Raw genomic sequence first — 25812 nt, 5'->3', positions numbered from 1 at the left:
TATTAGATATACCGAAGTTTATAACCCTGGTCTTTTGATGATGCAGGAGAACACCTTATTCAGAGTTGGGTTTGTGAATATCCGCCAAAATGGAGTACAAGTACTCCAGCCAATCCGAAGATTGAAGCAAGATATTCCCCAACGTCCCCTGAACCATCAACCTTTCGGCAACCAGGAGAATGTCCCGCAGACTCACAAAAGTCTAGCTCTTTTATATCATATTGTTGTTTACAATTTACCAAGGTTACTACATAGTTGTTTATCATTTCTATAGTTTCAACATTCTTTAAGTTAAACAATACATTACTCATTGCGACATTAACAATAACACAATTTTCAAATAAAAGATTTCAACATAGATTAATATAATACAGATTGAATAGTATTTTGCTTGAAAAATCATGTGTTGACAGGGGCGACACAAACTGTACGCGGTTGCATGCTCTAATGTTTTAGCTGCAAAACAAAACTTATCCGAAGTAGATTGCTCCCATAGTGGCAGAGTTATAACAATTTTCCTCCAAAAATGCAAACCTATTTTTCGTAAAAAAAATAATCAGATTTTGGCTTGTTATTCAACTTGTATGGCACCCAAGAACATGAAATATGTTTCATTCTCTTGAGAAATGTCCATCCTTTGAAAAGAATACTAAAGTTCGCGCCTTCTCCCCAAAATAGTGGGAGAAGAGGGGGCAAACTCCTAATTTTAATTTTTTTTCATTGAAATTTGGGGGTCGTGCCCCCTTCCTCGGTTCCGCATTCTGAATTGTACACGGTTGCATGCTATGATGTTTTAACTGCAAAACAAAACTTATCCGAAGTAGATTGCTCCCATAGTGCCCGAGTTATAACAATTTTCTGAGCAATATGCAAATTACCTATTTTTTATAAAAAACAGAGTTTCACATTTTGGCTTATTATTCAACTTGTATGGCACCCAAGAACATGAAACAAGTTTCATTCTCTTCGTAAACGTCCATTCTTTGAAGAGAATACTAAGAGAGTTTATTTGCCAACATGACACTATCTGATGTTTGAATTATCCTGTGAGTTATGCAATTCACGGAAAATTGATTAATTCTGCTGTAAATATTTGAGAATCAAAAATGGACCCCTTTACACAGGAATAAACTTAATACTCTGGTAACTACATAAATGTGCTATTAAAAGGAATAAGTTTATTTTGTGTAATAAGTGCAGTTTTTAAATCAAATTTAGGATTACATTCACAATTTTAAAACCAAAATGTCATTTTATATAGCACTGTTGATGTGATTATTCACCGGTATAACACTGAAATTTTATTTTATTTACCGCTTCTGAACTTGAAATTGCCTGTTTTTGTACCGAAATTTTACATTTTTATTTACCAAAAATATGTGCCTCTAGTGATCACACAAATAGCATCAATTTTTCACATTTTCACAATCGAATGTGTAGTTCTATTATTTCCTCAATAGATGGCTCCGTTTTGATGGTGGTAAAATATTGATTTTCTACAATACAAATCCTCCAATTTTGAACCATAAATGCATGTAAAATTGTATGCGTTTAATCCACATTTCACCTTCACATGATACATTAGCATGACACTTTGATTACGTAGTTTAATTTTCGATATCCTTCATGAAAATTTCCTTCACAAAATGTCCAATACTCAATGTTATTATATGGTGGGTTGATTAAACTTACTGACGTGGAGAAAAATCCTGACCTAGGGAGAAATCCTGATGTGATGGGTAGAAATTGATGTAATTTCTGATCAGCATTCAAAATACTTCCAGAATCACATATTGGTTTGTAAACAACCTATATTTCCCTTGAATAAATTTATTTTGTTGTACAGTGTAATAAATGTGATGTAATGGCGAAAATGAGAATTTTGATTGTGAAAAATCCTGACATGATAGGAAATAAATGGATGTTATTTCCGTGATCAGCATTGAAAATACTTCCAGAATCACTTATTGATTTGGAAACAATCGAAAATTTCCCTTTTGTTGTGGTATGTAATAAATGTACTGTAATGGCAGAAATATCATAATTTGAATGAAAAATTGTGAAAAATTCTGACGTGATGAGGATAAATGGATTTCATTTTTGGAATCAGCATTGAAAATACTTCCAGAAACACCTATTGATTTGAAAACATCTGAACTTTTTTCTCAAAATGTCGACCAGTGTAATTCTTACATGGTGTGTCCACAGCCCAGTGTACATTTCCATCTTTTTACACAATGTAAGTTTTTGCACCACATCCCACACCACACTGTAAAACAAAAGATGTGTAGGAGAAAGTCATGATGATTTTTATTGAAGAAATAAATACAGTGGAACCCCAATTTTATGTTTCCGGATTTTACATTTTCCCACATTATACATTCAATCATGTAACAAAATGTTACAAAATTTTCCTCGATTTTACATTTTCCCACATTTTAAGTTTCTTAAGCTTGGTACCCTGAAAAACGTAAAATTGAGGTTCCACTGTAAATATTTCTAAATTCCCATTTTACTTACATCATCTTTCATAGCTTCTTTTGGTGGGTGGAACTCTTCATGGTATGATCTGCCACTTGCATGATGTATCAAGCGTCCTGTGATCCTCTTTACTAAATAGGCATCATCAATACTAAACTCTACAACAGCATCCAAGGCAGTCCGGCGGCTCTCCAGCAAAGTGTCCAACTGTACATTAAAAGAGGAACAATATTATTTCAACAGTAGAATTAATGAGAATCTTCACTAGCTAAGAGTTCTATTCTCCTAAATGATCTTGCGAAATTTGTACTGAACACATTCACTTCATACGAGGATCACACCAAAAGTACAAAGCTTTTCATTTTTTTTTCTTTTTGCAGGCAAATCTGTAACAGCAGAAGGATGGTCATTATGTGTTGTGGTGCCATCTCTTGTGTATCCTTGAGTATCAAAAGACAACAGTAGTTGCATCATGTCACCAAAACTTCCTATTAGGATCGAAATTATCACAAACTGCGAAATCTGAAGAGGTAGCCTTGTAAAACATTTCTACAAAGTGCATATAAATTATTTAATGCTATTCTCAAGAGTATAAAAGAAAGCACAACACATAATTCGACACGACAAGTAAAATTCAGCAAAGAAGAAAATGTGATGTCTAGCAGTTGGAATTTGAAAGAGGTGGTTACAATACACATGCACAAGAGACATGCTCCAATTATAGCCTGGCGTTCATTTATAATAGAATTTTATAGTGATTGCCTATCTTTTTGGACAGACATTGTACGATGGACTATGTATGTCACCCATCCGGAAAGGATTAACAAAATGGCAGACAACAATGAATTTTTTATTGCACTTCTCGTTAAGGAGGAAATTCTCGCTGCAGAAATTCACCAACTTTAGCATGACTATTGAAATGTGTGCATGGCTGCTAACAGTGTTCGAAAATTGGTGAAACATTTTAAAGATGGTAACACGAGGATGCAAGATTAGATTCGAACAGAATAGAACACTTGAGGCACCATGTAGTTCAGGAGGTGATTGAAAGCAAAGGCTACAGAAAAATTTGTGGTCACTTATTGACCATATACCACAAAGTTCAGTGTGAAACCACTGCCAAAGAAGTACTTCACAGATATCAAAATGAAGGAGATGGATTTTTGCTCAATATTGTGACTGGTGATGAAAGCTGGTTTCACCATTTCGAGCCTGAAACGAGATGGCAAGATATGGAACAGCACCATTTGAATCCTCCATCAAAATAGAGAGCCGAGATAGTGCCATCAGCTGTAAAGGTTATGGGCATGAAGAATGGTGGGCTCTTGCTAATTTCCTTGAACCTGGGCAAGCCATAAATGTTGCTTGTTGTGTCCAGACACTTTACAAGCTCCGTCATACATTCCATGATAAACATCCTGGAAGAAGGATCTTCTTCCAGCACAACAATGCTAAGCTTCACTCAGCCTGCTTCACATCGGTAGAAACTGACAGAATGGAGTGCAAAGTTCTTCCATTCCCCTTCAACAGCCCTAATCTGGCACTATCAGATTATCATCTGCTTGGATTTGTGAAGCATCAGATGTGAATCCCACGCGAGGCCAACAGAGGCAATCCAGTGTCTTCTGAAGGTTGGAACTAAGTTCTAGCATAGGAGTATAATCAAACTTCCAGAACTGTGGCAAAAATGTGAATAAAGAAGTGGTCATTATGTGGAAAAATTAACACAAGTCTTGAGATTGCTTTTTAAATAATGCAACATGATAATTTACAAAACAAATTGTTGCTCATTACTTTTGGTATGACCCACATATTTAGAGGACTGTTTATATTTTTAATACAACTAACAAACATTTATGAAAAGTTTTCATTTGGTATTTACACACCAAAAAGCATTTACAGATGAATACACACAAACAATTAGGGAGGGTTTACTTACACCGACATTTTTAATAATCTCTGCTTGTAAAGTTTAAATATATCACTCTGTTAATAAAAATCCAACGTTAATGTGGAGGCACATTGTGCAGTGAATTGGATGACACTTTAAAAGCATAGGTCCACTGAGCATAAACAGACTTATAACAACAAACTTTGCCAATCTGACATAAAATGTTCAACATGTCATGAAGAAGTTGTCCTTAAGTAACATATATGACCATGCTTTGCCTTATTACAAAAATAAGTTACACATGGAAAATTTACGTGACAATAAACAGTAAATAATAAATGTGAGAATTGTGAACTTGATTTACAAACTGTTTACAGATATGCTAGATCAGTAAAATTATGATTATTTTCCCAAGAAACTTGTGTTTCTTTTTTCATATAAAACTGAAAAAAGTACAGATTTTAAAAATATACAATTTAAATACATATCCTGCAGGTAACTGATGCCTCTATTATTTCCAGGAAGTACCATTCTAATCTTTCCAATCAAAAAAATGTCCATGACATGTGATGGTGCTATAAATTATCACTTGTAAAAGGCACAACGCTGAGAATGTAAAGGGAAGACATTTTCCAAAGTGCCTTTGGCTTCTTGCAGGATTAAAGAGAGGAAGGACACACCGTAAAATTGCTTCAACACAATATTCAACATGATAAAATTAGCAGTACGTTAATTATTAGGGCTTCACAAAGTTTGGCCACCTTTTCTTTTATAATTCTACTTTACCAATTCATCTGGTGTAATCCAAATGTTTTATGCCAGCATCCCATCAGATTTTAATTTCATCAAAATAAAATACATTTGGTTGATTGCCTCTTGTGCAATCACTACATCAAAATCTCAAAGTTAGAGCTTTTCAGTTGTCCAAAGACGGGAGAAATCACATCATTAGTGGCCATACCCAGAAACCAAATCTAAACATTGGCCAAATCCCGAGAGCACTATAAAAGGGGTAAATAACCTGCCTCGTGAGGAGAACGCAGAGACACCGCCAGGAGCTGGCAAGTAGGTTACGAAGTCCAGGGATTGCTGCCAGTCCTGGAGAGAAATGACCTACAGGACCACCAGAAGCCACATGGTCAAAACCAGGGCCTGTTCGGAGGCAGAACACTTCAGGCCAACCAACAGGACAAGAACCCACAGAGCCATTTCAGCACCAAGGCTCGATCCAGGAACCCTGAGATAAGAACCTGCCACATTAGGATGCCACGAGCATCACCCCTAATCACATCACCTCTAAATTTAACACAAGTGGGGTTATCTTAAGATTGCTTGCTAAAGAGAAAAAACATATTCAATTGGTTTAACTGGTGGATTTAATTCATTTTAAATCTCTTTTCTGGCATGAAAAGAGGATGAATGGTGACAAGATGAAATGGATGAACGGTCAAGCACAAGCATATATGGATGAGCCCCACAAAGGATTACACTAGCTTCACTAGTCTGTAAAATGCAGTCCAGGGTGTGCTACGTGGAAGGGAGGTTGCCATCTGGGTGTTTTTCGAAACTTCAAACTCTACATATTCATTGGAAATTTGCTCTACCTCTGTCTCGCAGCAAATTTGTCAATGGGGCCTACCTCCCAGGATAGACGGTGAAGTCCAGTCCCATTTAAGACTCCAGGGAACTGCCCTGGGATGGAAACATTAAACCGTAACGAGATGGTGCTAAATCTGGAGTATGAGATGGATCTTACTGCACTTTTGACAGTTTTTCTAGCACCCTGGTATGCCGAAAGTTTGGGTTACTGAGAATCTACAAAACGGTCAATGCGATGGCATTGAGTCATTCTTCATTACAATTTCTTATCCTAGATTGTTGCTCTTCCTTGGTGCAAGTGAAGTTACCTATGCTGAAACTGAAAAGTTCAATCTGCTTGCCATTCATGATACCTGTCCAGCCTTACCCCTCCTGCTCTTTCCATTGTCTCACAATTCGAGAGATTGTGGACCAAGGTGCCTTGAAATAAAATTTCAAAGACAGGACGAAGGTAAAGAAAAACCTACCATAAGTATGACTTCATAATTGGGAAAAGTGACATGCGATAGTATATAAATACGGAGAAACTAGTATTAACAGCTTCGCGGATAAAAGTGAGTACTAGTTTCTCCGTATTTATATGACTTCATTTGTTAAAAATGGTGCAAGTTTCATAAAGCTTGTTTTGAGTCCATTTCATGCTGATGGGCTAATTGGAACAAAATAAGCAGTTCAAATTGGAATCCAAACCATTCTACATGTTGGTATTGAAAACTAATTGAGCACACCCTTGACATCTCAATTAACAATCTGGTAACATACAAGATCCTAACTGCTCTGCAAGGCTGCCTGCAATGTAAACAAATCGATGGTGAGGCACTTGGAGTTCCACTGTATTTCTTTTGTATCATAGATTGGATGTTTATTTTTATTATTTTTTTTGGCCCTAGGCTAGCAGCAGGCTGAATTAAGTGATTATCGAGGGTGGCACTATTTTATGTGTCCTCAGATCTACATTATGTGCAAACAATTATTTTTAGGGTGGATTACAATGCAAGTCGAGGAAGAATTTAGACTGCTCACTGTGAAGGATTGGGGGGAGGGGGGAATGAATATGAAGTTGGTTGAAGCAAAGAAAACATTACTTTTTTTTTACAATGAATTTTAGGTAGCCAGACGAGAACGAAATTTACAGCTGAGGAATGTATGGAGGTGAGAGAACTTAGACCATGCGTGTTTTCTCTTCCAGAATTTAATAATGTGAGGATAAGCATGCTCTGACAGACATGAATATGTTCACACAGGTTCTTACAAGTTATGAGGAGCCAATACATGAGCTGCATCCAGCCAGTTAGTCAGTCTGTTGCATGTCTCCACAGGGTGCAGATGTGCCTTTTACTATTGTCTATACATGGGTCTGTCAGTATGTTTGAACGTGTCAGATATACGTACAGAGACTACTTCTTGCAAGGTTAACAACAAATCATCCTCCAGGATAATCATGGAGTGTTCAATAGGTTCTCATATTGGTGAAATTTGTCAAAATCATTCTTATGAACAGTCGGTTGGCTCAGAACTTTTCTTATGAGAAAAAGGAAAAAATAAATAATATCTGCACTTATCATTACAAAAATTATGGAAACAAATACAAACATTTGTTCGGAAACTTATGTTGACCCATTTACATTCCATAAAAAAGTCGTTACCAAAAGTCTGAAAACAGTAACTGTGTAAAAAGGAACCCTTAATAAAACTTATACTACGGAAGACAATTTGTAGGTCATGTCATAAAATAATGTGTAGCTCTAATAAAAGTGCTGAAATAGAAGAACTCTTTCACAATTTCCAAGGTAGTTTTAGAATATCTAAATAAAGCATGTGAAACATTAGAAGTTTCACCTGTCAAAATCCTGAAACTGAGTGAGAATAAAGAAAAACATTTAGAAATGAAACAAACAGTGAAAAAAAATTTCTGGTGCAATAAAGAAGAAATTGAATGAATTGTTCAAAGTACAGTGTGAACAGGAGGAAGAACAAAAAGGTGCAAGAATTAAAGAATCAGTTTAGCCCAAGAGCTAATCAATAAATAAAAGAGCACAGAAATTGGGCATTTATGGGAAAACATGGAGTCATTCCAGAAGTGAATTAATGAAAACAAGGAGAAAATTAGTAAGGAGACTACAGAACTCACTGTACATTTTTAGAATAGTGATGAAGTAAGCAGGATATGTCTGGGAATGTAAGATGTGAAATCTGTCCGTCTGAAAGATGGAAGCAAAGTATTGAAACAGAAAAGACTGTGCCGACGTACAAGGTGTACAACTTTACTTCCGCCGTTTTCCGACAGGTGGCAACAACAGGAAGTAGCGGTCGAAAGAAGCAGATCACAGACGTCATGCAGTTAGCTTGGACCTCTGTCAAGATAACCCCATTCAAACATTAGTCGAGTGGTGTGTGCATCGTGAAGTTGTTCGCGATTGAAAATGTCAGTGTACGAGCCAAATTCTCGCCATCTGCGGGAGGTTGTACTTTTTTGTTTCAATATGAAGAAAACTGCAGCTGAGGCTCATCGAATGCTCTCCACTACGTATGGTGAGGATGCTATAAGTGAGAGAACCTGTCGCGAGTGGTTTCAACGCTTCAAGAACGGTGACTTTAACGTCGAAGACCGGCATAGTGGTGGAAGACAGAAAGTTTTCGAAGATGCAGAATTGGAGACATTGCTGAGTGAAGACTCGCGTCAAACTCAAGAAGAATTGGCACGATCATTGGGAGTGACACAGCAAGCCATTTCAAAACGTCTGAAAGTGATTTTGCAGCATGACAACGCACGACCCCACATTGCCAAAGTGGTGAAAACGTACTTGGAAACATTAAGATGGGACGTCCTACCCCACCCACCTTATTCTCCAGACATCGCTCCCTCTGATGATCACCTGTTTAGATCAATGGCTCATGAACTGGCTGACCAACACTTCCGATCTTATGAATAAGTCAAAAAGTGGATCGATTCGTGGATCGCCTCCAAAGATGAACAATTTTTTAGACGCGGCATTCGTACGCTGCCCGAAAGATGGGAGAAAGTAGTGGCCAGCGATGGACAATACTTTGAATAATGCCTGGGTAAGCCATGTTTTTCATTAAAGCGTCATATGTTTGGGGAAAAACGGCGGAAGCAAAGTTGTACACCTTGTAACTTAAAAGAAATGTACCAAAAATTTAGAGAGAAGCATTGATCAGCTGGTATAGGATTGTCTAAGTTCTGTGAACTCAGGCCCAAGTCGAGCATTTTAACTGGAGCAAGTGGGATTCATTCTGTGTGTGCTGTGTCATTCATCAAAATGTGAAGTTATGACCAGCAGCAAATATCTGGAAATCTCTACATGCAAAATTAGTAAGTGCACTGCATGATAGGCGAGTGTGCAAATTACCCTGGTATTAAAGCATTACAGTACGAACAAACTAAACCACATACCGTATTTACGCATGTATAATGCGCACTTTTTTCCAAAATTTTTGGCCTTCAAAACTGTGGTGCGTATTATGCACGGAATAATTTGGTCAGCCAAAATGAAATCACACATTTTTTTTCACTATGTCACTGTGTATAACATGTATATATCTACAGATTGCCTTTCTTTAGCAATAATAATTTAAAAAAATAACTTTTTAATGCGAAATGGCCGTTTTCCATGAGTTGTCACTTAGTAATGGAAAGTTTTGCAACATCGAGAAAAGCAGCACCCGTTCTGGCGGCATTCAAGCACGTGCCTACCGTCACACGGGAGATGTATCAAGCGGTATTTTTCGCGGGAGAAATAACTTCCACAAAAATTGTTTTCGTCTTAGACATATTCATGAACAGAGATCGGGCGAAAAATACGTTTTTTGCACTCATTCCCTTCAGAAGCACTCTACCGCTCGCAAGTGGGTCTGATCTAAAAATAAACACCAGACCATGCTTCAGTTATATCCAATAGCACTTGACCTCTGCCCTCCCCTCCCCCAAGCGTACCAATGTTACCCGCAGCCGACGGCTGCTACCCAACATGCCAGGCTTGTTTTACCATTGTGATTTCGTTTCCTCTTGGATACATGAGAAGAGATCGAATATGCTTGGATGTTATTTTAAATCGACTTTGTAGCGTACAACTTCCGGTAATCGCTTTCATTCAAAACTTATTCTTTGTTCCCTGTAACACTTCATAGAAGTGAAACTGTTATAGATAATCAAAGCCACATAGGCCAACTAAAGATCGTCAACACTCTTAATGCATTTTCATCCAGGTTTCCGCAAAAGTTCACTTCGATCTTACTTGCATCATAACTGCCGTTTACCACTTTCTACATTTTCATGACTGTGCCGATGTCCTAATATTTGCCAAAAGTGTTCCGTTGGCAGAGTGACTTCTCCCTCTTTTCTTCTCAGCAAATATTTAGGGGGGGGGGGGCAATGCCGATTGTCTTCTTGCTCGTGTGTGCACACAGGCTGATTACAGGCAAGGGTGGATGTGGACCGCTCTTTCTTTCCTTTGACTTCTAAAATGGTCAACCAGTTCTGGATGCATTCTTGAAAACGAACAAAAACCATAGGACAAGTATAAAAAAATTATAAAAAAATCCCCCCTACCCAGCTTTCTCCGCCACTGGTCTGCACGGCAATGTAATAATTGCAGAATTCAGGTCTATTTTTTTTCTTTTTTTAATGTTATTGTATTGAAATATTGCCCGTATTATTGTCTGTTGCAAGGTAAAACGTAAAGAAAGGGTTTATTCTTTCTTCTTCACACAGCTGATAAAAGTTCAGCCTTCAACAGTTGCGTTATCTTTGAAATACGGAGGATTTTCCATGACCACCTGTTGCTCGAACTTCCAGCCGGTCACCTTGTTTTTACGCTGCAACTGGCGCCAGTGTTTTGTCTAGCGTCTGTGAAGTTGTCGCTTGTGGATAACAGCAATGACTCATCCAGCGCGAAGGCAAGTCATTGTTTGGTATCTCGCAAAGCTGTTTTGATTTGATGATAACGAAATTCGATCTTCAGAAAGAAAAAGAAGAGTTAAAACAACTTCATGTTCTGCACCTCTATCTTCAGAACCTCAAGGTGTAAGCTGCGAACGATTTTTAAAAAAATGCTCAATGTATAAGCTGACACCGATTATCGTCGATTAACGTGAGAGTAAATAAAGATCTCCCATTTTGATATCTGAAAATGCGCAGGTTTCATAAAGCTTGTTTTGAGTTCATTTTATGCTTTTGGGCTAATCGAGACTAAATATACAGTTTCACTTTAGTGAAATCTAATTCCAAACCAAAATGATTATCGAGTGCGATACGAAATTTACAGCCCCTTTTTTTGTGCCTAGAAAGGTGAGATCTTCCGAGAGATCGTATCTTACCAGTTCATCTTGTAACAGACAATGCTCTAGTAGACCCATATTAAATCCAACATTCATTCTGCCCGATTATCTCCTAATAATCGTTTTTGGTGCAAATTCCAATAACAACCCCTTCGAAATAACTACCTTTTTCCTGGGAACTATGAAAGGTCATTATATCGAGAGTTGACTGTAACAAATATGAAGGTAAAATAATTACGTCAACACTTACCAAATAGAAATAATTACTGTATATTTACTGCGCTATTGCGGCTTGACTCACGTAAATAAATAAATAACGTTTACACTTAATTTCGTCATTCACTCCCAGTTACTAATACAAGAAGTCTGAAATGTCCTCACTTCCATCCATCTTGTTCGATATTCCCGTTACCTTAAAATTTTGATCATCATTTCAAGGGAGATGGAGTTCCATGCCTCACGAACCCATTCACAAACAATCGGCAGCGACGCACGTGTCACTCTCCCGCTTGATGCGAGTTCATGCTGCCTTGATGTCATCCATCTATTGTAAGCATCACGCACTGCGACCTTGAACGGGTGGGTGATAACTTTGCTCCCTCCTCTCCTATGAAAAGCCCAACATCTGGAAGTTCAAGGTCGCGTGGTGAATGCATCAGCTACGAAAGCAAGGAAAAGATCATTTTTATGATCTACTGATTAATTTTAAATGAAATACGTAAATGTTAGTCCGACGCTAAGAAAGCCATTTCTGGAACCTGAATTGTACTGCGCATTATATACGAGATATATTTTTTTGTTGCTTTTCCCCATCAAAAACGAGGGTGCATATTATACACGCACGCGCATTATACACGCGTAAATATGGTAATTGATGATTCTGTTGAAGAAGAAGAAGATGAGAAAAATATTTCTTATAAACAAACATAATCACGGATGTAAAAACTGTGACAGAGTTGTTGGAACAAATGAGTTGCCACTAAAGTTTCTGAAATTTGGTTTTGTAGATTCAATGATTTTTGCTTTTGCAAGGTTCTTACGATGCTGGATAGATCAATTAAGCCACACATCCAAAGTCTCTGTAATGATGAATGCATAGCAATAATAGATTTCTCCAAAAAATATACATTCATAATTTAAGATGAAATCCAGTCTTACCATTGGGTAAATGCCCAACCCACTGTACTCCCATCTGATCCTGAATTAAATGTTTTAAGATTACATTTCAAAATGTGTAGCTTTACCTTAGTTCGATTCATGGCTTTCTGAGCCCATATTTGTTGAAAAACAAAAGCAAACAAACAAAAAAGAACGTGACCCTAAGAAAACAGTGCTGACACCTAAATTTTCTTTTAGTTTTGTCCACCCTTGGGTGGCAGACAACTTGGCTAATATTTTGAAAAGCAATATTGACAAAAAATCTCCCAATACATCACAATCAATTTTAGTCTCATGCTCAAGTAAACCTAATTTTGATGGTCACTCATCTACCAACAAAAATTATTTTTAGGATACTAAACAGCAAAGCCGAAAAAAGACTATAGGCCAATCATGTCTGTCTGCCTGTGCCAACTATCCAAATATCAGCAACTACCACAGGTACAAAGATACATTTTGGTGCACTGCTAGACCTACCAAACAGTAGGTCAAAGCAAAATAAATTAATTGGATACACTAGCCTGGCTGTAAAAGACAACAATCATTATAAAGTGATTTCTCAATATATTACAAACTAGTAAATGTAAAGATATATATCTAAAACTTTCTAAAGTAAAAGATTGCCCTGACTGTCTATCAACCTTCAGCAGACGGCTGCTGGCTAGGCTCTCGGACAGGAGGTTTTCAAGCACACACTTTGAAAATGTGCATTACTACACAAAAAATAGTCATAGGTGGAGACCTAATTGTCACAGATAGATCAAATCAGTCCCCCCTCTCATCGGAAGTCTCTCAGTGCTAGTGAAATTTAAACATTTTGTCTCCCAATAATGATAGTTAACAAAAGAAGGAGAATTAAAAATTTGAAATTTTAACATACTGCTACGTTCCTAAAAAAACTGTACATGTGTATGGTGGAAGGAATAAGAACTTCCCCAAACATTTGACTGTGGGAAAATGTTGGTAATTTTAAGAATCTGGGTTCCAATATTAATAAAGGGAATGACAGAACAGTGGAAGTAAAGAAACGCTTAACCTCAGCTAACAGAAGCTACTACGGACTCAGGAAGTATATGAAATCTAAACTTCTACCTAGACACATGAAGGTGACGGTCTACAAAACACACAAGAATGGTGCTCACACATGGTACATCACAAGGGAGGATGTTTTGAGAGAAAAATCATACAGGGTGGCCACTCCAGAGCCCATCATAAAATTCAAGCATAGTTTCCGGTTTTCAAGGCAAACTTTCCAAATATTAAAGAATACAAGCAGATGTTTTCTCTATTTCAACCTTACGTAATATCACCTCTCACCACCCTCACACATACAAAGGCAAATATATTAACAATATAAAGGGCCTGTGTGATTCCAACGAATCCAACAATTCTAATTCAATACAATTAAACGGTATATATATTTGAAATATTAAATTTAAGGTGTGGAGTTCACATTTGCCATTTCACATACTCAGACTTGAAATGCATCTACAAACACAAGTCACGAATGTTATGGGATATACTAATCTACGAAAAACTGTTACTTGTATAAAAATTTCCAACTCAAATTTTAACGAATCAACTTCAACATATGTTATCTTTTATCTTGTAATAATCTTCCGTCTGTCAGATAGACTGTTCTGTGCCAAAGATGCTCAAAGAGGAGCAAGGAAGAGTCTCACGTACGCTTGTAAATGTTCCCTGGTGTGTTGCCTTCTACCGTCAAAAACTGTTATCACTCATATGATGTTTTCTAAAACAATGAACCACCTAATCAAAGTAGATATTATTCACACAACATAATTTAAAGAAAGGAAAACATTTTGGTAACTAAATATCAAAACAGTATTTTTAACAAAATGCACATTACATACAGTCACTGAAACTTCTGGGGTATAACAATTCCATTAACTTTCAATGGAATGGTTACAACCCAGAAGTGTCTATGCTGTACAATAAAAACAGCATCCTTCACTTTCAACACACAGAAAAAGTAAAAAGTAACCCTTACCTTCTCAGCTTGAGGAACAGTCCTAGGAAATCCATCCAACAAAAACCCATTTTTACATTCTGGTCGATCCAAGTTGCTATCTATCAAATCTACCACAATATCATCACTCACCAGCTTGCCTGTAATACAGAATTTTGATAAAGATACACGTTAATGCATGTATGAGAACTTATCAGACCTATCAAGTCTTCTGGAAATATGCATAAATAATCTTACAAATTAAACCAGTATTTGCAATTAGTGATGTGACACTACCAATGCAAGAATATTTGTCAAAATTAGCACAACAAGACTAGAATTGTCAATGATAAAAATTTCTTACATTCAAAAGTTTTATAGCATGTATTATATTTTTGTAAGATTTAGTTAAAATTACATTAAAGTGAGACAGATATCTGTTTGGTATGTCCAAAGAAGTTGCATATTAAATTCGATTTATATATATTTTTTTCAACATCATACCTTACCTTGATTTTCCAGCTCTCTCTCTCTCTCTCCTGCTCTCAATTGTTGCAGCCCAGTCAGTCTAGTCTCGATTCATGCTCTTCTTGGTACCATCCCTACACAACATCAAATGTTCCAGGTTTGACCCCTCACCTGGGCATGACTGCTCCTTTGTGAAATTTTTAGGTATGTGTGTGTGTGTGTGTGTGTGTGTGTGTGTACGGGGAGGGTGCTTCTATGATCATATTGTGGAAATACGACTCAGGTGGTATCCTCCTGTAGCCTCCCTTTGAACACTCCTTATAGTCATTTCTCATTAGCCAAAAGTGGCAAGGAAAGAGACAAAGTAGGAAAAATGTTTAAATTTGCAAAATATGTATTAACTGAAGGAAAGTGCAGTCTAAATATATTTTCATTTTGAAATTTGTGAACCAAATATTATGACAAAAATAATTGTAATTCCACAAAATGCATATCTAAATGTACTTAACAACAATTTACTTCCAGTCAGAATCAATGTATGGACAATGAACAAGGCAATTTCATTTTCAGCCATTGGCTGTTGCCCACTTGCTTTCAGTTTAATGCAAAACCCTGTACCAAGTTGATAAATTGTACAAAATGTTGTGACTCTTTGCACATAATGCATCTACAAGAAATGGGCCACACGTTTTTATATTGCAACTTTTAAGTGACTTGTATTTTACACAATAATTAATTACTTTCTTCAATGTCACTTTCACATTATGGGCTCATGCTAAGTTTACAAAGTGAGCTGCATGCCTTCATGACTGGTAGCATCACGCCAATCAGAGTGTCTTTCTACTTCAGTGACATAGGATGTGAATTTCAACAACATTTGAAGGCATATTTCTCAAGAACCAAAACAAATATCACTGGTGAGATAATTTGCACACCTCAGTTTTGTATCATTATCGGCAAAATGAATGGTTTTGAAAAGAGTTTCATGTTCTAGCGGAAATGCTCATTCTGGTTACCTGAATCCATAGTCTGCTTCACTTTCTTTCCCAAACGAGATCCCGATGCTACTTCAGATCTCAGCATATCTCCAGTAGCTAAATGGCACACAGAATATCTTTCCTTGATCTTCGGTGCCTGAAACAAAATAAAAAAAATGTACAAACTTCAAGAAAGAAGAAACAAAAATTGAACATTACTTAACTTGTTCACCTGAATTATCAAAACGTACACCAGATATGATGTAATGGAAATTTCATGTCAAATTACATACTATTGTTCTACTTTTGAATATTTCTCTAGAGTGGTGTCCAAATGTAACATCAGTTTATTGCAGGATGCCTAACAGATCTTATGGGTTGGGGAATTGAGTTTGAGTGATTGAATTAAAATTGTTGGGTGCATTGGCACATTAGGCCATTTTGCACCCTTCAATGTATACTGGGAAATATCCCATTTCAAAATTCTTACTTAAAAATTTAAAACAAGGGGTGCAAAAAGCCTCTTGGAAAAGATTCAAGACCTGCACAAGACAAACAACATATTAAAAAGTCAGAATGTATTAAAAGTTTCCTCACAGACAGTGGAAGACACCAGCTCTTCAGAAAAATCTAAAAACATTTGATAAAACCCACTTGTCATTGCCCAACAGAACGTTGCCATCTACATCTTCTGCTTCATTCCCTGTATTCCCATGTGACTAGGGACCCACCCAGCAGAAGCAGATGGAGTGAATACAGAATATAGAGAATGTCTCCAATTTCGTATACTAACTAAATTTGACCTTTTAATCACGAATCTGTTGTTAAAATTCAGGGATCACGTCTCGAAATTGCGAAAAAAGCTGATGTAAATTGAGAATTTTTTTTTTAAAGCTGAATCACATAACATTCTTTACGAACAAAATTGTAACTAAGCTTGCTTAACCTAACCTAACCGGAAATGGTTTGTGGGGCTACCCGTGCATGGTTCGTGCGGCTACCCGTTCATAATGTACCGATCAGAAGGGCAAAATTAGTTAATCTACCAAATATTAACGAAAATCAAGATACTTTCTTACCCTAACCTTACCGGAAATAGTTTCGTGGGGATATCAGTTAAATCTTTTGCCAATGAGCACATATTTTCACAAAACATAAGTTTTGTAGCACGAGCTTCCTCACTCTGTGAAACGCCATTTTTCTAGAAGAATGCTCAAACACTCCGAATGCCATGCTTCAATGAAGCAACAACTAATGCTCTGCAAGTAACGAAAGAACAGTGTGGCAATGCTGTAGACAGCACAACGAATGCCAAACATCACTTGTTCATATCATCAAACATGGTCGTTATCTGTATGTATGGACAATGATAGCGGTAATGAAAAACTTAATTTTCCAACATATATAGATGTAAGTGTGCAATTTTTCTATGTGACCCCCACTTCTGAACTTTAGATACGTTACCAGGACTGCAGATTTAGTGAGTATGAGAAGTATGAAAGGAATTGTAGACATTCTCTATATTGTGCAATCATACCGAAGCAGACATTAGCACTGGCAGATGAGGACACAAGCAGCCAGGACTTCGTGTGGAGCACCCCATAGGTATTGATATGCCAAGTTACACACTAGCCAGGAACTTACAAGAAAAAGAAGTTCAAAGTTTTGAAGCGAGGTTAAGATATTGATTGATTGATTTGTTGTTTTAAGTCCACTTTATGCACACATAGGCTAATCGGGACTGGGCCTATAGTTTAAAATGGAATCCAAACCACTATGGACCTCACTGGGTATCAAACCTGGGACCCCTTGTATGACTAACAAGTCATTTGGTGACCCAGTGTATGTATCTGTTTCATGTGACGAAGGTTCTTGGTTTGATTATCCCTACTTATTTTTATTATGCAACTACTTATTACATTTTATTTGATAATTCGGTAACAGTATGGTATAGGGAAAACACATTTCACTCGTTCATTTAGTCATTTTTTACCATTCGTACTTACCTATTATGCATTGCGAACCATTGTTTAAGGTGGGATTTCACTTTTTTCACGAAAATAGCTTCAATTTTCCACATATCGAGTAATTATTGTTTGTTCCTCTCACACACAATATGGCGGAGAAATCTTGACTAGCGTTGTCGATGATCAGTGGGTTTGCAGTGTTGCAACCTTCTTCACCGAAAAATACCTACTTTCGTGTAACTCATTTTGTATTTTTTTCTGGGTTTGAAAACCCCACGAACCATGCACGTGTAGCCCCACACACAATTCATAAATACACAAACCATTCATAAATTGCCCCACGTACCATGCACGCAAGGTTAGGTTAGGTTCTGTGAGGTTAGACAAACATAGTTAGCCTAACATAGTCATGGATAGCCCCACAAACCATTCATAAATAGCTCCACGAACCATTCATAAATAGCCCCACGAACCATGCACGGATAGCACCACAAACCATGCACGGATAGTACCACGAACCATGCACGGATAGCACCACAAACCATTCATAAATTGCCCCATGAACCATGCACGCAAGGTTAGGTTAGGTTCTGTGAGGTTAGGCAAACATAGTTAAAATTGTCATGTTCTGGCAACACAATGGCGAGTTTGCAAACACTGACCGGGGGTTACGTCATTGAATGCACGGAACATTTGGTTCACATAGTCGAACGTAATGGAGGCAAGAGCTTTTGTGCATCGGAGTGACATTAATGTCGAAAAATACATGATTTACCGGCCGAATAAGTTGAACAAAGGGAGACAACACTTCCACGAGCTTTCAAAAGTCTACAGAAACTCAGTTCCGTAAGTAGTTTTTCCTATAAATTTGAAGAAATGTGTTTTCCCTATACCACACTGTTACCGATAATTTACTCAAATTAAGATTTCTTCCAAAATATGTGTTAACATCATGAATTGAAATCAAACCATGTAAAACATGTTTGTGCACCATTATTAGTTTCAAATTAAACAATTGAAACTCGGGCCCAAGTTCCTTTCCTTTTCGGTAACGGTTCCGATTGTTTTATGATTTCTCCTAGCACAAAGACTAATTATCGTAGAATTTGGAAATCTTGTCACATGAAATTTGAACCTTCCTTAAAGTAACGAGCCCTGTTTGGACTCGAAAAAAAGTTAGGTATGACTTGAGATGACCGGACCCCTTTCTGATATTCTTTATATTTGACATGCTCACTAATTGAGGCCTCCTAATCACAAATCCGAAGTTAAAATTTGTCGGTCACGTCTAGAAATTGCGAACCATTGGCGCTAGCCCCACGAACCATTGGCACGTGGTTAGGTTAGTTTCGGTTAGGCAAACATAGTTAGAATTTGGTGTTGTGGTAGTATCAGGATCTAGAAATTGGAAATAATTGCGAACCATTGGCACGTGGTTAGGTTAGTTCGGTTAGGTTAGGCAAACATAGTTAAAATGTGGTGTCGTGGTAGTATTTGGTTGTGAAACAAAAAATTTCGCGAAAATCGACAGTTTTCATTCCGAAAACTAACGCCTTATTTTGCAATTTCTAGACGTTTCCGACAACAGTTTTCATTCCGAAAACTAACGCCTTATTTTGCAATTTCTAGACGTTTCCGACAACTTTTAACTTCAGATTCGTCATTAGGAGGCCTCAATTAGTGAGTATGCCAAATATGAAGAAAATCGGAGAGGGGTCCGGTCATCTCAAGTCGTTCCAAAAGTTATTTATATTGAAAGGTACTACTTTACTATACCGGAGACACCTATCAATGACTTATTTCGCAATTTTTTACATTGCTAACGTACTATTCTACATTGCGGAACATTTCTTTAGGTGAAATAATGAATTTCTAACGAAAATAATGTATATTTCTTACATTAACGAGTACTTACTGTTGTTCCTTATTTCCCACAAACCATCCACGGGTAGCCCAAAAATTCACGATAGCCCCACGAACCCTCACGGGGACGAGGTATGCCTACTAGGTTAGGTTAGGCCTGTTAGGTTAGGTTTCATTACCACTCCTTTCATTCAATTTAGCATATAGGGACAATACAAGAGCGTATTCTGCTCTCGTGCAGAAAGCAAATAGCAGCAGCAGCAATAGCGCGTCGGAAAGAGATTTTCGTAGAAAACCACATGCATTCGCATTAAAATGGATCAAAACTACATTCCCGAACATTAACAACGCTACAGAAAATGATTTGTGTAAGTACTTTCTCCTGTAAATTTGAAGAAATCCGTCTCTGGTATAGTAAAGTGTTACCAAAAAAAGTAAAACAATCGTTGGGAAATTTCGAACATTCTCCCATTCCGAAAATCAAACATCGCGATAATAAAAGTTTTAAATGTCCCGCACATTCCTACAAACAACGTAAGATTTGTTTGTGTTTGTATGTGCGAATGATGTTACAGCAGACACTTGTTTCATAACTGGGCATAAATATACAAACTAGATGTAGCATTCATGTATATGGAATATAACGATCAGTTGTATAATTCTATTATGTAACATACTAACCTGAGTTCCTTTGCCCGAACCAGGTGGTCCGAGCAGAACTGCATTTATACCCGTTTTTTGTTGTGGTTCAGGTATATCTTTCGGTGCTGGTGCTGTTACAGGAGGCATAATTTCTGAATTTGACTTGCTCTACTGAATACTTTCAGCTACACTTTCGCTTAATTCCAACACCAGATAGACTTTACTTTTCAAAAAAAGAAAATTATCCTCCACAAGTGTAGGGTGGCACTTTACCAGATGCCGGAGAACCACAGATTAAAGAGTCTCCCTTATTGCACAACACGAAAGCACCTTGTGTTCTGACGTCAGCGTGAAAGTTTGTCATTGTTACGTTAAGCTAAGTGCCTAAGTTGTTTGGTTTAGATCTCTTAGCATAAATAATATATTTTCCTTGTATTTATGCTAAGAAAATCAAACGTAACAGACCTAAACTAACAATATGAAGAGTTATTATCTGACGTCAGAACACGAAGTTGGTCTCGCGTTGTGCAATGAGAAAAAGCTGTAATCACCGAAGCCCAGATCATCACATTTGACACAGACAAGTGTGTATATGTTTCTTTTTGTTTTGTTTTTCTCTTACAACCTGGTACATCCGCATTACCAGAGCAACAATCACGAAGTTATTTTTTTGCCATGAAATTATGCTGACAGCCGAAATTTGAGAACATATTTTTGTCCTCGTGCTTCGAAAAACGTGTGGTGATGGACACGATGTTTGTATTGTCGAAGAACTACGAGTTAGAATATAAAGAGTGGCAGAAGGACTTTCAAGGCCGAGAAAAATCCGTCCGCCATGACACGGGTCTCCTTTATTGCACAACGCGAGACCAACTTCGTGTTCTGACGTCAGACGAGGAATGCCAACGTTGTTAGGTTTGGTTTCCTTAACATAAATACATATAAAATGTATTATTTATGCTAAGAGAACTAAACCTAAGAAGCCTAACATATCAACTTAGGCATTTAGTGTAGTGGTCTCGCGTTGTGCGATATGGGAGACTGAAGGGAAGAGCATTCCGAGCGAGACACGGCGCAACGAGCTCAGACGTGAACAAGGGGGTTTGTCAAGCGACGAGGCTCGCGTAACAATGGAAGCTTACGGGAAATATCTTCATTTTTAATTGTCCAATGTCCATACCTTGGTTCTATCAACAATTTGCAGTAGAATAATAGGTAAAAAGCAAGGAATAAGACCTAGGCAATAATATGAAATGACATTATGCGTAGGGTAACCAAACACATACATGTAAATAAGAGGACAGAGCATGGTGAAAAAGGAGGACAAAGTCATAAAAAAAGAGGACACTGCAAAAAAATGGCAATTCATTTGCCATTACTCATAATTTCATCATTAAAGTACCAACACTTTGCTGACATATAATTCTGATGATTTTTTTCAATAATTTGACATTTCCTCAGGGGTGCCCACAGGGTGGGATTATGGCGCAAGTTGCGCCATCCAGATTTTTTGGGGGGATTTTTTCCATTCAAATAATATAAAATTCAACATTTATATATTTTTCCAAAATATATATAAATATTTTGCACCTTAAATGCACCATATTTAATCCATTAGAAGAACAAAAGAAAATGTTTAAGAGTATTACCGAAGGAGTGTAGAGAAATATCCAACTCTAGCATATTAGGTCTTAATTGACATGTGGGTTCTAGGGGGATTCTGAATGAATTGTTAGGGGGGGCAGTATCCAACTCTAGGTCTCAGATTATGGCGGGTATTTTAGTTAGAAGGGGGTTGAGCATTAAATTGAGGGGGAATCCAATTCTTGTGTATTACCATATGGTATTACTATTGTCTTAGATTGTTGCGGAAATTCTGGTGTGGAGACTGAGAATTAATGTTTTGGAGAAGGCAATATCCACTCTTCAATATCAATAATAAGTCTAAAATTGGCATGGAAATTTTGGTGGTAGGATTGAGTATTAAATTTAAAGGGTAGATAGGAAGCTCTTGATAAAGTGTTAAATCTTAGATTGTCGAGAGATTTCTGTAGTGGAGAGAGAGTTCGAACATTAAATTTTGGAGACTGTGTTTAGCGATATGGTATCCACAAGTTTTCGACCCCGAACGTCTCAAAAGAGAAGCTGGAAAAGACTAAATATCTCGGGATCGCAATCAGGAGGATGATGTGTTGAGAGGAAGCGTGTTTGGCACTTTACTAACGTGAATGTGAAGTTTTATACTGGAGCTGCATTGCAAGACAAGAGCGATATTCTCGATATTCATTAATTACATCACTTCTTAAAATATAATGCTTAGTGTTAGTATACTGCTTAATTTAAAACAGGTGCACCATTTGGAACAAAATATATAAAGGGTGTTCCATTAAGACGGATCAAAGTTAGCAGCAGGGACGTAGCTAGGTTGATCAGTTCGGGGGGGGGGGGCAAAAACTTAAGATTTTTTTTCTATCAAACCATTAAAAACTAACAAACTATTAATATACCATATAGGCCTACATATGTATATGTACAGTATGTATGTATATATATATATAATCTTGTTGGAAGAGAACATTATTTTCTCCTGTAGCCCCCAAAAATTTACGGATATAGACTCGCGAAATCCACGGCCATTATTCGGGAATCTAAATGCAGAATGAACTTATTACCTTAATGGCATCTAGACAGTCTTTAAAATTCAATGTATTTTTCTTATGTTATATTTTTGAGACACCAAGAACAATGTCATTAGTCCTTACTCCTTAGATTTGTAAATTTGCTCGAAGAAAATTGAGAAGTAGAGAAAACTCTCTTCCGTGGGTTTAGATATAAAAGGGTGCTGGTATCAGGTGTACGTACAAGTATGACAACGGTGCGAAAATGAAATGTTTGTGCAATGAGTTCAAGATAGGCATCCCATCTATATTGCTTATACCAGAATCGAGTCCGGCGGCCTTTATTCTATTGGACATGCACGAGTTTTTTGTGGCGTCGTACTGTTCACATTGGAGAATGATGACGATATATATGAAATTTTATGCACACATCTAGTTTCTTAAAAGTAATCTTCTTTGCGCATGCAAAACTGAATATATGATGGCAATAGAAACAACAAAATTCCCGCGCGCTCAAATTATTGCTCTCTAGTCTTTCAAGGTTCGATCCCTGGTAGGAACTCCAAAATTTCTGTGATGGCCTAACATCGTGAGGACAATTGGGAAGCTACTTGAAATCAATATGTAAGCGAATCCCACTCTCAAAGCTAGATGGGACTCGATGTGATGACCACGCGTCACCGAATGGAAAAACACTTCGGAGGCTTTGTCCTTCAACATTAATACTGAATAACTGTAGTTTTCTTTAGAGAACCTAAACATGGCTTTTTTGCACAGTACAATGTTGTTTTCTTTCACCCTACTTTTATAGTTTTTAATTCAAAGGATTCCACTCCCGAAGCATGAGAATGACGCACTACGAAACCAGAGGTCCAAGGTTCGGACCTTGGACAGGTGTGGTTGCATCATGTCTCGCATCGCTATTCCTTCGGATCATCATTCAGTCTCATCGTCGCATTTAACACAAGAGGGAGGAAGCGGCGTAAAATAACGAAATAGTAATTATTGATTGACTTGGTTCATTTTACTTCACTTTTCTGACACTTTTTGGCTAATCGTGAAGATGAGAATGAGTTAAGATTAACTTCATGATAGGACCATCACAAAGAAGACACATTCTCAGGCCGGGATTCGAGCATGGGACTTTCAACACGGAGTTGTCGGCCCAAATAGAAATATAAATTAGAAAATGCCATCTCGAATTTGCAGGAACCGAGTTCACCAGCAAGAGTAAAAGATTTTCGCTCCCACTAGGATAGGCATATAAATGAAAATGCTTGATAAGTAATTTGGCTCTCCGTATTTCACGATATTATTATGTAAGCAACTATTAATCGCTATAGACCTTTGGATAAATTTTATTTGTATGTCTAGTCAACTTTCCCGCCTAAGCACTAAGCAGCAGCCACAGCGTCTGCATTTGCGGGTGGAGGCCAGAGTTGTTAAAGGTCCAGGAATTTTAAATAAATTCAATTCCGGTCCAGGAGAGAAAATCAGCAAACGTAAATGGGTTCTGGACCGTAATGAACCTTTCAATTTGTAAAGTTTTCAATTCGGCCCAGGAATATTTTCCCAGATGAATTTAATTTCAGTCCAGGAACCTTATTTCCTGAAGAATTTAAATAGGGTCAACGAACATTTTTTTCCGTATCAGTTTAAATAGGGTCAAAGTTCCGTATTGAAATGAAACAATTCGCAACTTGGTACGAATTTAGATTGTGCGAGACAAAAGGTTCCGGTCCTATAACGGGATTAGAATGTATGCGTTCCCTAATCTTTAACAATCCCAGGGTTGTTAATGGTCCAAGTATTGTAAATAAATTCATTCCACATCCGGGAGAGAAAATCAGCAAGTGTAAATGGGTTCTAGGCAGGGACGTCGTTAAGATGGGGCACGCGGGGGCACTGGCCCCGGCAAACCCCACGTGGCCCCAGGAAACTGTTCTGTATTTTCTGGAAATTTTACTTTGATTACAAATATTGCAAAATAATTCTTCAGTAAATTTTGTTTGCAGTTTGAAACAAATTTTCAGTTTTCAGTAGCACGAACCCAAGCAAGGCATCTCTTTCTTATTTCCAACTTTCTTTCTTGTTGAACACAAACAGATGTATTGGCAGATGATGCAGTTAATGGTTTTGTGGTCCGCCCCGGTCAGGGAAGTGTGAGGCCTATTGAAAATTCACTTTTCCTCTCTGCTGCACACCAGATCCAGGATCCCTCCAAAACCCGCACTTTCTCTTCATCTGGTCCTGCACTGGCACCATGGGCGCCGAAAGGACGACACAAACAGGAAGATTTAGCTACGGGTAGCTAGAACTTTCTGGCTTAATTATTTTATGGTTCAGAAAAGATATCCCCATGAGTTTCAAATTCCAAGAACAGAATTCTATTGCTTGTCCCTTTTTCGGCTCGGGAATGAATGACATAGCGGTTCTTCTCACATGCACTCAACCCTCCTGCTAATCCTGAGTTAAATGCGACTATGAGGATGAATGATGAGCCGAAGGAATGGCGATGGGACAGACATAATACAACCATACCTGTCCAATGTCCGAACCTTGGACCTCTGGTTTCGTAGCGTGTTATACTCAGTGGAATTCTTAGGAAGAAAAACTGTGAAAGTAGGGTGAAAAGAAACAAAGTTGTACAATGCATAAAAAGCTATGTTTAGTTCTTCTAAAACCTTCCAATTATCGAGTTCGTGTTTTAAGTCCACTGTATGCACAGTAAGGCTAATCGGAGATCTGAACCACTATGTGCCTCCACTGGGTATCGAACCCGGGAACCCTTGATTACAAGGCGGCGATGCTACCACTGAGTCATCGAGGAGGCCGAGAAATACTTACAGTTAGTCAGTCAAATTAATATTAAGGGACAAGG

General features: G+C 37.6%; 1 protein-coding gene across 1 annotated transcript in view; it reads right to left on the bottom strand.

Annotated features, from left to right (window-relative positions):
* The window catches only part of Ak2 (Adenylate kinase 2), a 50552-nt gene extending 29932 nt beyond the window's left edge, over positions 1-20620 (bottom strand). Inside the window, exons 1-4 of the mRNA XM_083133978.1 lie at positions 20353-20620; positions 15881-15998; positions 14439-14557; positions 2521-2688 (exon numbers count right to left, since the gene is read on the bottom strand). Of these exons, the coding sequence (XP_082990104.1) occupies positions 2521-2688; positions 14439-14557; positions 15881-15998; positions 20353-20460 (513 nt within the window). The 5' untranslated portion in view covers positions 20461-20620. The remainder of the gene's footprint in view (positions 1-2520; positions 2689-14438; positions 14558-15880; positions 15999-20352) is intronic.
* Positions 20621-25812: the final 5192 nt, after the last annotated feature.

This window comes from Lepisma saccharinum, chromosome 13 (genome assembly GCF_977018435.1).
Source record: "Lepisma saccharinum chromosome 13, izLepSacc3.1, whole genome shotgun sequence".
NCBI classification, from domain to species: domain Eukaryota; kingdom Metazoa; phylum Arthropoda; class Insecta; order Zygentoma; family Lepismatidae; genus Lepisma; species Lepisma saccharinum.
This window is presented reverse-complemented; position numbering and strand designations above follow the sequence as displayed.